This window comes from Neofelis nebulosa, chromosome 2, assembly GCF_028018385.1.
Source record: "Neofelis nebulosa isolate mNeoNeb1 chromosome 2, mNeoNeb1.pri, whole genome shotgun sequence".
NCBI classification, from domain to species: Eukaryota; Metazoa; Chordata; class Mammalia; order Carnivora; family Felidae; genus Neofelis; species Neofelis nebulosa.
In genome coordinates, this window is record NC_080783.1 from 221411327 (window position 1) to 221423504 (window position 12178).

The following is a 12178-nucleotide window of genomic DNA, read 5'->3' on the forward strand; positions in this document are numbered from 1 at the left end:
ACGGAAAGGGGAGGGGAGGAGGGGTGAAGGAGGAGGGAGGGGAGGAGAGAGGGAGAAGGGGAGGAGGGCAGGGAAGGGGAGGAGGGGAAGGAGAGGAGCACGGAGAGGGAGGAGGGGGAGGAGGGGAGGAGACGGAGGAGGGGAGAAGCGGAGGGGAGGAGGCAGAGGAGGGGAGGGGGAGAGGGGAGAGAGAGGAGGGGGAGCAGGGAGAGGGAGGAGGAGGAGGAGGAGGTGGAAGGGTAAGGGGAGGAACAGGGAGAGGGAGGAAGGGGAGAAGGGGAGGAGTGAAGGCCCAGGCTGAGGCCCAGCAGCTCCTCTGACAGAGACCCCCCCCCCTACTGTGGGCCCCAGCAGGTGCCCCAGGAGCCAACTCAAGGACACCTCCAGGGAAGCGGATGACAGCTTTCCAGGTCAGAGCTCTTTCACAGCGCCAGGCTGGAAATTGGCCTCACAGAAACGGGGGCTCGTGGTGGCCGCGCAGCCATGGCTCATGGTGGCCGAGGCCGGGGGCCTGGAAGGCACAGGGACCTGCCGGCATCTCAGGAAGTCAAGGCCCCGGCAGGGTTGTCCTAAGGAGGCAGCAGGTGGGACGAGCGGTCCCTGTGGAGAAGCCACGCCCACTCGGGGGAGGCCGGGGGGAGGCCCCTCGCTCCTGGGAGTGGGTCTGACCCCTGTTGCCCCGGCCTGGGCGCCCCCCGGGACATTCGTGAGCTTGAGGCTGAGCTGGGCCTGCTCCGGGCCATACTCTCAGGCGGCAGCGGCCTCCTCTGCTCTGGGGGGTGGTCAGCAGGCAGGGGGTGAGACAGGCGGGTCGGGGATGCCCAGTCGCCCCCGACTGACCGCACCGCACCGGGCGCTGAAGCAGACGGTGTCCCGACGCTGCCGCACAAATGACTGGGGGCTCAGAACCACAGAACTAGTCCGTGCTGGCACAGTCTGGGGGCCACAGTCCCCACTCAGGCTGAGCAGGGCCGCCGTCCCTCGAAGGCCCCGGGGAGGACCTTTCCTGCCCCCGGGCCGCGTCGCTCTGGCAAGCTTCCCTCTTCCCACAAGGACACCAGTCGGGGTGGACTGCGGGCCCACCCTGACCCAACGCAGCCTCTTAACTTGATTCCGTCTGCGGAGACCCGGCCTCCAGATCGGGTCCCATTCGCGGGGTCCCAGCGGACGCAGAGTTTGGTGCAACGTGGCTCGACCCCCTGACGTGACCCCCGCTCCCCACAGGAGGAGAGCCCACAGCGCCGCCCACCCCCGGCTCACACTCAGGGTCGGCCGAAGAGTCCCGTCTGGGCCCCCTTTTGGCCGGCACCGCCAGAGGCTCTGGGGACACGGTGGGGGCAGACGGCAGGCTGGCCCTCCGGGAAGGCAGCGGCACCCCCCGGCCTCCCGCCCCCACTAGTGCGGTAGGAAAAGCCAGCGGCGGCCACCCGGTGGACGGAGGGCCTGTGGAGGAGCTTCAGGTGGCTCAGGAAGGCTTCTTTGCGCGGGGACGCACCGGAGCAGAGCCCGAGGGTCAGCAGGAGGAGCCGGTGGGGGACAGAAGCCTGAGCCGGAGACACAGGGACACAGGCAGGGCCGGTGTGACTGTGCAGAGGGCGTGGGCGCAGGACGGAGCAGGGGGCGCGGGACGTGGGACCTCACGGCAGTGACAAGGTTCTACGGGACGCCGGGATGGGGTGGGGAGGCTTGGAAGCAGGGCTCGGAAACTTGTCCCGGAGAGAGGTGGGGGCTTGGAAACGGGGCCGCGTCTCTCCCGTGCCAACGCCCCAGCTGTTTCTTGGCTTTTGGGCTCGTAGAGCGGGGGCTGCAGCCCGCTGCTCGCTGCCGGGTCCCGGCCGTCCACGCCCATCCCTCTGCGGCCGGGAGGGGACGCCTGGAGGAGGCCGCGCACGCCCTTGTTCCAGAGCCGGTGAGCGGGCCCCACACACCCGCTGCCGCCCGACAGATCCTGCGATGTTTCCCAGGCAACTGCTTCAATCTGGCCCGTCTACCAGGCACTCCACACGCCCACGGATGCCTCTGCCTGGCTGCGGGCAGGCTTGCCAGCCTGGCACACGCCGGCCGGCAGGTGTGGTCCAGCGGAGCCCGCCGCCTGGCTTCGTCAGAGGGCCGAACTCTGGGGAGGAGGCGGCCCGGCATTCCGGGCCGTCCTCACCTGGAGAGCAGGCACGGCCGGGGCGCCCCGAGCGGGAGCCCTGCTGTCCCGTCACGCGGCAAGGGAGGCGGCGGCCGCCGCCGTGAACACGCGCCGCCCACGGCCAGCGTCACCTACGAGGCCGTTCCGCTTTCCAGGGCTTTCCAGGTCGTGCCCGCCAGCTTCGGCCCCTGTTCCGCCCGTCTGTGCCGTCCTGACCCCATTTGCACGGTGGCCCGCGGGCAGAACCGGCCCCCCCAAAATCCAAGGAGGGGGCGGGGGGCTTAGACGGCCCCAGCTTGTTCCGGGCCAGGACGTGGCTAGAGGCCTCGCGGGGCTCAAGCCCTGTCTCGGAGCAGGGTCTGACTGGGAACCTCAGCCGGGCTCCCGGGGACATCGGCGCCTGCGGGAGGTCGGTCTCGCTCCCCCAGAGGGAGCGAGGAACCCGCACCCACCTGGCTCTGAGAGCACCAGGAGCCGAGACCTGTGCTCCCTGGTGGCGGAAGGTGGCGGGAGCGAGGGGCCCCTGACCGCCCGGCCGCACATGTCCCACGCCGGACCCGGCACCCGGGAGGGGGTGGCACTGGCCCATCACGCACATGCCAGCACTGCCCTGCGGACGGAGCCGGGGAGAGCTCGGAGTGGGCCGCTGGCTGCGGGCTCCCGCACCCCTGCCCCGCACTTGCTGCTTTGCCCGAGGGGGCCTCTTCTCGCGGAGACGGTCTCCGTAAACACGAATTTGGCTCGTATGGAACTTGTCTCCGCAGGGCGGGCATCCGTCACACTCAGAAATGATCTTCCAGTGAAGCTCCACTCGCTGCCTGTCACCGCGGTGGGCGGCCCAGAAAACGTGAGCCCTTCAATCAAGTTCAACGTCCGACCTTCTCCTGTCCCACACCGCCGCTGCGTCGGGGGACCCGGCGCTTCCACTCCCCGTGCGAAAGGTCCCTGTGCGGGCAGGGGCAGCGGGCAGCTGTCTGTCGGGCAGGCGGTGGCAGAGAGGGGGAGGGGCAGGGCTTCCTGACAGGCGCCAGCACCTGCCCCCCGCCTGGCGGGTCACCCCGGCTCCGTCGTCTGTGGAAGCGTCCCAGGCTGTAGGCGCCGGCGGGATGGGGGGAGTTGATCCCCGGGAGCCGGATGAAACCAGGGAGGAGGAGCCCCCAGGAGGACGAGTTGTACGCGGTGCTCTGGCTCCCGGAGGGCCTCTGCTCCCCCGGCGGCGCCGGCTTGGCCTGGGGACCCGGGCTTCTCCCTTGGCAGCCAAGGGCAAGCAAGGCCCCCTGGGCTGGAGAACGGGTGCCCCCCGCCCTTCTGGGCCCTAGGCCACAGCCAGGCTCTGTCAGGCCCTGACTCTTTCCCTGGGCTCGTCCTCACCGGGTCACCTGCCCTCACCGGGGGCACCAGTCCTTACCAGGGTGTCACCTGCCCTCACCAGGGGTCACCTGCCCTAACTAGGGGGTCACCTGTCCTCACCGGGGGTACCTGTCCTCACCAGGGGCACCTGTCCTCACCGGGGCACGACTGCCCTCACCAGAGGGTCACCCGCCTTCAACGGGGTCACCTGCCCTCACCAGAGACAGCTGCCCTCACCGGGGGGTCACCTGCCTTCAGGCCAGGGCAGTAGTCTCCCCGCCAATGCCTTGCTCTGCCTTTCTTTTTTTTTTTTTTTTTAAATTTTTTTTTTTCAACATTTTTTATTTATTTTTGGGACAGAGAGAGACAGAGCATGAACGGGGGAGGGGCAGAGAGAGAGGGAGACACAGAATCGGAAACAGGCTCCAGGCTCCGAGCCATCAGCCCAGAGCCCGACGCGGGGCTCGAACTCACGGACCGCGAGATCGTGACCTGGCTGAAGTCGGACGCTTAACCGACTGCGCCACCCAGGCGCCCCGCCTTGCTCTGCCTTTCTTGGTCAGGAGCCCAGGCCGTGCGAGGTCTACAGAGGAAGGCACTGGAAGGGGCAGGAATAGTTGGGACACTGAACCCCGGCGCTCAGCTCCCGGGGAGAAGTCAGCGCCTTCCTCTGCCTCAGGGAGGCGTGGCGCCGGCCCTCCCGCGTGTCCCCGTGGCCCGGAACGCAGAAGTGCTGGTGTTTCCATCAAAGGCTTCGAGGCTGTGGAGGCTGAAGCCGGGCGCGTGGGAACCCCTGACACGAGCCGCTGGGCAGTCCCGGGGCTGCTGGGCTCCTGCGGCCTGCATGCCCGGGGTCCGTCTGGGCTTCCCCACCCTGGGAGCAGGCCCCACAGTAGGTCGCCTCCTCTAGGGACTCCTGGGACCACCTGCTGGCAGCTCTGCTGGCTTATGCACGTGGGGTCTGTTTTCCATCGGTGGGCAGGCTCTGGGGGTGAGGACCCTGCCTCGCTCCCCCGGGGGGCGTTAGTATCTACGACAGTCCCCGACACAGGTAGACATTCAGGGAGCATTGGTGAACAGGCCCGTCCCCCCCGGTGAAGGTCTGTCCTGGCAGCTGGATGAAGGGTGACCTTGACCTCGGGATGGGGGGCCTTGGGACTGGAGTGTGCAGTGAGGGGGGGGGTGCTCAAGACCTGGGCTTGGCAGAGGGCAGGACCGTGAGGCGCAGAGGGGCCAGGGTGAGGAGGGTTGGAACTGGGCCGTGGGAGCCCTGAGGAAGGGGGTGCAGGAGCAGAGCCCCAAAGCCGCTGGGGTCCCAGCGGCTCAAGTGACATCCACGTGTCCACGGAGGGGAGCTTCCGGCCCCCCGGCTCCCTGTGCACTCCAGCCCCCGTGAGGTGGGGGGGTCACCCAGGGGCCTGTCTTGGGGCCCACGGGGCACAGGGCAACGACGGAGCAGCAGCGGCGGAGGGTGCCTGGACGTTTGCTGCCACCAAGTGGTGGGCTGGGGGCTCGCCAGCGAGAGCCTCCCGGCGAGAGTCTCCGGGAGCCCCCACAAGCCCTCCCCTAGAGGCCCCCTCCCCGCCTTGGCTGGCCACCTGGACCTTGTTGCCTCACTTTTCCCCCCCTTAATTAAAAAAACAAACAAACCAGGTTCCTCCCTTTATTAGGAAAACTCGATGGTCCTAAGGAGGCTAGTCCCTTTCTCCGCCTGGACTGAGAGGGAAGCTGAGGGTCCGAGCTGACCCCTGCGGTGGGAGGTGGGAGAGCCAGGGCGGGCCCAGGCGATGGGGCAGGTGGGCTTTAACTGAGGGTGGCTGCCGGGGGCGGATGCGGAGGGGCCCCTGGCCTGACTTCATGTACAGTTTCTCCTCCCAAACCTCTGCAGACCCCAAACCTACCGGGAGGCAGCCCGAGATGGGGTCCCCCCACGCCCCTCTGCTGCTGGAAATCAGTTCCCTCAGTCCCACCTCTGGTTAGAGGAGGGACCCCTGGCCTCAGTCTCCCCAAATGTTGAGGTCAGAACCCCTTCCTCCCTGACGGTGTCCCAAAGGCGAGGCCGCCTCGGGGCCGCGAGGAGCAGGCTGTGGGGCGCGCTGGGGCGGGTGCAAAGCGCGGCTCCCAGCGCGCACAAGGGCGGGGTGGGGTCGGGTCGAGGAGGGGGCCCGGGTCCACGGCGCGCAGGCGGGAGGTTGGCGCGCGGGCCCGGGGCCCGGGTCCTGTCCCCGCAGGGAGGGGGCGGGGAGCCGGCGGGGGAGCCCTGCGGGGGCCGGGGCCGGGGGCGGGGCCTGTCTCGGGGGCGGGGTCCGCGGCGGGCCGCCCACTTCCGCCGGACGCGCGGCTCAAGACGAATGGAGGCGGCGCGGAGGCCGCGGTTGGGGCTGCGCCGCCGGAGGCCGTCCTCGGGGGGCGGGTGAGGCTGGGGGCCGCGGGACGGGGGAAGGGGGCGCGGGGCGCAGGCCCGTGTGTGCTTCCCGGAACCCGGCTCGCTCCGCCCCCTCGGGGTTGTCACCCTCCCCCGCGCCCCCCTCCCCGCTCCCCCCCCCCCCCAGCCCTCCCGGCCCACGCCAGCCGCGTCCCTCGCGGGACGCACGCTCACTAGGTCTCCCCGCTCCAGCCCCCCACCCCCCCGCCGAGGTCTCCCCGGTCCCACCCGCCCTCCCCGAGCCCCCTCCCCCACGGGCCCCCTGCGGAGCGCCCCCCACTGAGGTCTCTCTGCTCGCTCAGTGGCCGCGCGGGGCCCCCCCCGGAGGACGGAGGCGAGTGCGCGCGGCCGTGGGCGGAGCTGCTGCGCGCTGCGAGAGCGGATCTGAACCCCGACGGAGAGCTGCCGCCGCTGCCCGCCTTCCCCGGCCCGGTGCGTCGGGGGGACCCCCGGGGTGGCCGGGTGTGTGTGTGTGTCCCTGGCCCCGGAGGCGCCCAGGCACCAATGACGCGGCCCGTCGACCCCATTTGGCAGGAATCTGGACGCGGTCCCGAGCGTGCCGCGTCCCCCGAGGTGTTCACCGTGGGACCGCACACCTTTTCCTGGACGCCCTTCCCACCGGCCCCGAGCGGAGGCGGGGGCTCAGGCCGTTGCTACAAGCCGCTCCTTGGGGCCGGGGGGCTCCCGGGGTCCCCCGCCCGGTCCCCGCAGCGATGTCTGGGGCCTGAGCCCCGCGGGACCCCCGGCGCCCGGGAGCGACCGTGGGAGGCGGCGCCGACCCTGCGGACCTGCCCCATGTGCCAGACCGACTTCGCCCCCGGGTGAGTGCGCCCCGCCCTCGGCCTCCCTCCGCCTCTGCGGACCCCAGCCCTGTTTGGAAACCACAGCGGGCTTTAGGGGGTTAAGGGTGCCCGAGCTCAGTTGTGGGCGCTTCAAACAGTAGTTCGTGCGGGCGGAGTGCGGGACTGCACGCCTCGGGAGACGGGCAGGTCTGGGGGTCCGCCGGCCCTCTCCTCCCTGGAGAGGACGCCACGGCCCGGGGGGCACCGAACCTCTTCCCCCGCCTCTAAGCCGGTCCACCCTGACACAGGGTCCCTGTGGTGACTGCCAGACTGTGGGGTCACCAAGCAGTTTCCTGTGTACATAGTTCACCGGTACCTTCCCAGTGGTAGGTTGGAGGTTTTAAAAATGATTTTTTGTGTCTAGAGGTGTTTTGTTCTTTAAAAACTCGATGTATACCTTTTATCTTTTTTTCTTTTTTTTAAGTAAGGGGAGTGGTTCCAATTTTGTTAAGATATTAATCTCCAGACGCCCAGCTCGTGGGCCGTGTGTCACACAGCTCAGGACACAGACGTGGGGGTCACAGGGGTCAGGATTATCAAAAGGATCCTGGTCAAGTGAAGTGAACGGACAGCAGGTTCAGTAAGCGGACCAGCGCCGGACCTCGCGTGGCTGGGAGAACGGTGTCCTTAAGTCGCGGGTCACGTCCCTGGTCCCCGGAAGCAAAAACAGCCCAGGACGGTGAAGGCAACGGAGCCGCTGATGACATAGCAAACACCAGCAAACCTTATCGAAATAAGCAGCGCAGAGCCCGCACCGGAAGGTCTTTAGACCCGACCTTTTAATCAGAGAGACGATGTCCCGTCTGTGCTCAGCTGTCTGGGCTTCTCCAGGCTGCGCTTTGTATCACAACAAGCCTTTGAGAGCCTGGTGTTGGGGGTGGGCCCGGCACCCCCGTGCTCATCTCCTCGCGGAGCCCACAGGTCGGGCGAGGCAGTGGGTGAGGTCTCGGCAGGGGAAGCCACCTGCCGGGCAGGGAGAAGGGAGCCCGGTGGCCCACGGGAGGTTCCCTGGCTGTCGTGTGAGCGCCAGGTCTGCAAAGCGTCTGCGGACCCGGCCTTTCACCGTCCTGCCTGCCTCTTGCCAGAACCGATGTTTGGGGCTGGCTTGGCCGTTCTGACAAAGCAGTGAGCGCCTTTAAACCAGGGGTGCTCCTGATTTCCTGATTCATCCCCATCCACAGAAACCCAAGGGCCGGAGGTACCATCGGGAGCCCCGGAGGGAAATGGTTTTCTGGAGAGCTGATGCGGTCGGGGTGGCCCAATTGTCCTCCTGTTCTAGGGGGTCCTTTTTATCCTTGGCATGCTGGCATTTCTGCACAGTCTAAAAAACAGACTTCAGCGACGGAGACGTTACAGAAAAGTTCCAGTTTCGAGTTTTGTAAGCAGTTGAAGGAAGACTTGGGAGCGCGCCTCATTTTTCCCAAAGTAGGTGTCGGCGCGTTTGGGCTCACGTCTCCGCGCATTGGAAACGCTGTGGCACGTTCTTCCACTTGATGAGGGAGAGGGTCCGTGGGCCAGAGCACAACCCTCAGGTTGTGGCTGTGACTGGGGACAAGAGACATCCCGGGTCACTGGAAGCGAAGGCTCACGTCCTTTGTGGGATGTTCGGGGCAAGGAGACAGACTGGGCCTTGGGAGAGCCCGGGTTAGCAGGTGGACACGGTGATCGAACTGTCAAATTGTCTTGTGACTTTTCTAGAAAAGCGTGGGCTTTTAGTAATTCTTGGGAATTTTTTAAATGTATTATCTTTCATTCAAAACCAAAAATTTTTTTTAAAGTAAAGTCTACACCCAACGTGGGGCTCGAACTCATGATCCCCGACGCCAAGAGTCACACGCTCTTTTGGGCCCAACCAGCCAGGCGCCCCACTTGGGAACTTCTCCCCCGGAAACTGAAGTCCTGCATTGCTCTCCGTGTTCGTCCCCGGGGGGGACAGACGCCCGTAGCGATTCTGGCGGAGTATGTGCCTCGGGGAGACGGCGCCTGAGGACAAACTCGCTGATCTTCTCAAAGCCTTAGCGTTTTCCAGGTCACTCGGGGCACTGTTTTATTCTTCAGTGTGACAGACAACTACGTACTGGGTTCGCCAGACCAGGTGTGAGCCCTGTGCCCTGAAGATGTGCCTGTTGCCGTGCCTGGTGCCCCGTGTACTTTCTGATGCCCGTGAGTCTCTCACACACACACACACACACACACACACACACACACACACACGGTTGGGAAAACAGGCTCCCATGGAAACCGGAAGCTGAGCTGTGTCCCCTGTGCTCCACGAGAGCCTGGCTTGTTGGCATCTTGCGGCTCCGAGGCCCCTCAAGCTGCCAGACACGGAGCCCGCTCTGTTTGAGTCGGCAGCCAGCGGAGGATCTCGGGCTGAGTCTCCTCTCGTGCAGCCGGGCCAGCTGTCCACACACTGGGTTCCCGTGTGACAGCGAGGCAGGCCTGTCTTGGGACAAGCTGCTGCAGGGACTCTGTAGAACTGGTTTGGCCGAGACGAAGCTCGGTGTACCTCCCGGACACCCCAGACAAGGTGGCCTGGTGCAGACCTTAGAATCTTCTGGCAGCCTCGGAGAGAGCCTGCAGGGGCCCCAGGGACTTCAGAGCACACCGAGCCGCCTACAGGGTCTGAGGGCGGCCGACGGCCACCAGAACGGGCATGGGCTCCCCGGGCCACAGGGCGAGGGCGGTGCCGTGGCCCTCAGGGCCTCGCGGTGATGCCCCGGGAGAGGGCCTTGCCCCTCTGGCCGGTGAACTTGACCAGCTGACCAGGAGGGCCCTAGATGTGGGCAGGGGAAAGGTCCCATCTTGGGAGGTCTCTGCGAGTAGAGAAGCCATCTGGACAAATCCCCTCAGAGGCCATGTCCCACAGGCGTCTCCGGAGGTCCCGACAGGACTCAGGACGTTGTATGAGGCGGCCGTTCTGTCAGCCACTGATGGAGACCTGGGGAGCCCCCGGTGGGGAGGGCTGTTGGGGCAGGACCCGCGTCTTCTACTCTGTGAGGTGCAGGTGGGGCCTCGGCCGCCGTGACACGTGCCTGGGCTGGGGCAGAGGTTGTGGGTGACGTTCGAGTCCCAACGTGAAAGGGGTCGTCATCCAGGCTGCCGAGCCCAGGGAGACGGAGGAGGCTGGGCCCGTCCGGAGCATGAGCAGGGCTGGACGAGGGGGGCCTGGTCCGGGGGCGGCCGATAGCAGGGGGCCCAGGAGCTGCGGGCCGGCCAGCCACCAGGTAAGGGAGACCCCACGCTGCAGTGGACACAGGAGCTTTGCTGCTTGCAGTCGGGGGGGCTCAGCCCTCTGGGGGTGTGGGCACGAGGAAGGAAGACCGTGAGGCCTGACGGAGGAGCCGCTGACCCGTTCTTGCACCGCTGATGGTCTCTGCCGATCCCCTTTCTGGGGACGGGCTTTCAGGCTCCAGCCCCGGCAGTTGGCTGGGAGCCGTGAGGTTCTCAAGCCGAGTCGGGGCCAGAATCCCCTGGGGGGTTCGTTCAGACACAGGGTGCCCCCGCCCCCCAGCCTCAGAGGCAGGAGTCTGCGTGAGCCTCGAGAACGTGTGTGACGGACCCGTGGCAGGTGCACTGAGTGCCTGGGCCCAGAGAAACCTCCCCAAGGGACAGGATTGGGGAAGGGCCCTTTCCGGTTGGTGCGCCACCCCCCCGCCCTCCCCCGGACCTTCCCCTGGGTTCTGACCAGCTGTGGAGACCGGGTCTCTCTCTGGCTGACCTTCGCTGTGCTTGTCAGCAGAGGGAAGGGCGGGAACGTGTGTGCTGGGCACCCTTCCCTCGGTGTGAGTGACCATCTCCCTGTCGCAGGCTGGCCCAGCTGGACATCGACAACCACCTCGCTCAGTGCCTGGAGGAGAGTGCAGAGGACGTGGTGTGGTGACTGACCTGCGTGAGCCCCGCGGGCACAGAGGCCCTGACTCCACCTGCCAGAACCGTTTTGGAAGCTGCCTATTAAAAAACGTGTCCGTGTGGACTGCTGGCGTTGTAGGTGCTTCGTCTTGAGGCCGAAACACAGGATCCTTTCTGGCTTTCGGGAAGCAGGGTGCTTTCCTGGAGTCAGAAATGGGCGGAGCCCCTCGGCGGGCGGGCCCAGGCTCGCGCAGATGAGCGGAGATTCTCGTGAGCGAACTAGGCATCTGTCCCAAAGTCGGCCATGTCTACAGACAGGTGGACAGGCGGGGGACAGTGCATTCTCCCGCCTCCGCGGACTCCGCTCGCACCGTGTTTTAATTCCCCGGATGAACTTGTTCCTTGCACAGCGCAGACTGCTACAGGGTGAAGAGAATCACTGTGAGGCACCCCGGACCTCGCCGACGGGCAGCATCTCCTCCAGTGGGGAACTTCAGGGCAGGGAACGGGCCAGGTGCCACCGGCAGTGGGCAGGCCAGTCTGCCGGAACATTCTGCACCAGCCCTGTGTTCTGGCTTCCAGGGCAAGTGGAAGATGGGGCACGAGACTGTATAGGTAGTTTTCCTTCTGGTGCTGGTGGCCCACGGGCTCTGGTGACCTCTTCGTCCCCACCACAGCCACGTGGCTGTAGAGCACCAGCAGCAGGAAGCGGGTCACACAAGCCATGGAAAGACCACGGAGGGCCCGGGTGACAGACACCACTCTGAAAAGACTACATGGGACAGGACTCCCAAGTGTGGGAGCTTCTGGGAAAGGCAACGCCACGGAGACGGGAAGAAGACCACTGGGGGCCAGAGGATGGGGGAGGGGCACGAATCGGGAGCCCGGGGGTCTCGCGGGGCCCGAAGCCACTTGGCACGAGCTAAAGTGGTAGATGCGTGTCCTGAAACGTTCTGTGCCAACCCGCGTGCTGCCCAGCACCGAGACGTACACGTGGCACCCTGGAGACGATGCCGCGTCCCTGCAGCCTCTCGGAGGGGGAGGGGGACCACGAGGGTGGGGGGTGCGTGGGGGGCTCTGCAGCTGCCCCGCCATTTTCATGCGAACCTGAAACTGCTCTAAATAAAGCCTGGTTTTGAAAAAACCGCCGCTTCCTAGAAACATCCACCGCTGACGAAAATAACAGCAAGTGTGTCCGCTACAGCCTGTGCTAGACGGGCAGAGTCCGACGGCCTGGGCCCGAGGGCAGCAGCATCGTCTGCAGGAGGCAGGCGGCCAGCCGCACGGCTCGCTAACCGCACAGACCACACGGGACAGCGTGGCGGCTCCAGTTTCCTCGGGCCGGCAGGACGCGCGCCATACGGGGCCCAGAGCTGTTGGCAAGTGTCAGGACGGCTGTCTCCGACCCCTCCTTCAATCTGTCCCGCACCTTAATTTATACTTTGGCCACAAGCAGCACGCTGCACACGTGAGCGGCCACGCTGGTAACTGGGAAGCCGGTGGCACCGTGGCAGGGAAATACGTGCTGTAAATGGGGACACATCCGGGGCCCCTGCAGACGTTGTCCTTGTA

General features: G+C 66.2%; 1 protein-coding gene across 1 annotated transcript; it reads left to right on the forward strand.

Annotated features, from left to right (window-relative positions):
- The first annotated feature begins 1255 nt into the window (after positions 1-1255).
- FAAP20 (FA core complex associated protein 20) lies at positions 1256-10647 on the forward strand. Its single transcript, XM_058694212.1, is given in 9 exon segments — positions 1256-1980; positions 1982-2016; positions 2018-3078; positions 4051-4379; positions 5376-5503; positions 5541-5900; positions 6215-6344; positions 6447-6733; positions 10565-10647. Coding segments are annotated over 9 exon segments (2712 nt in total). The 5' UTR covers positions 1256-1671; the 3' UTR covers positions 10638-10647.
- The last annotated feature ends 1531 nt before the right edge of the window (positions 10648-12178 follow it).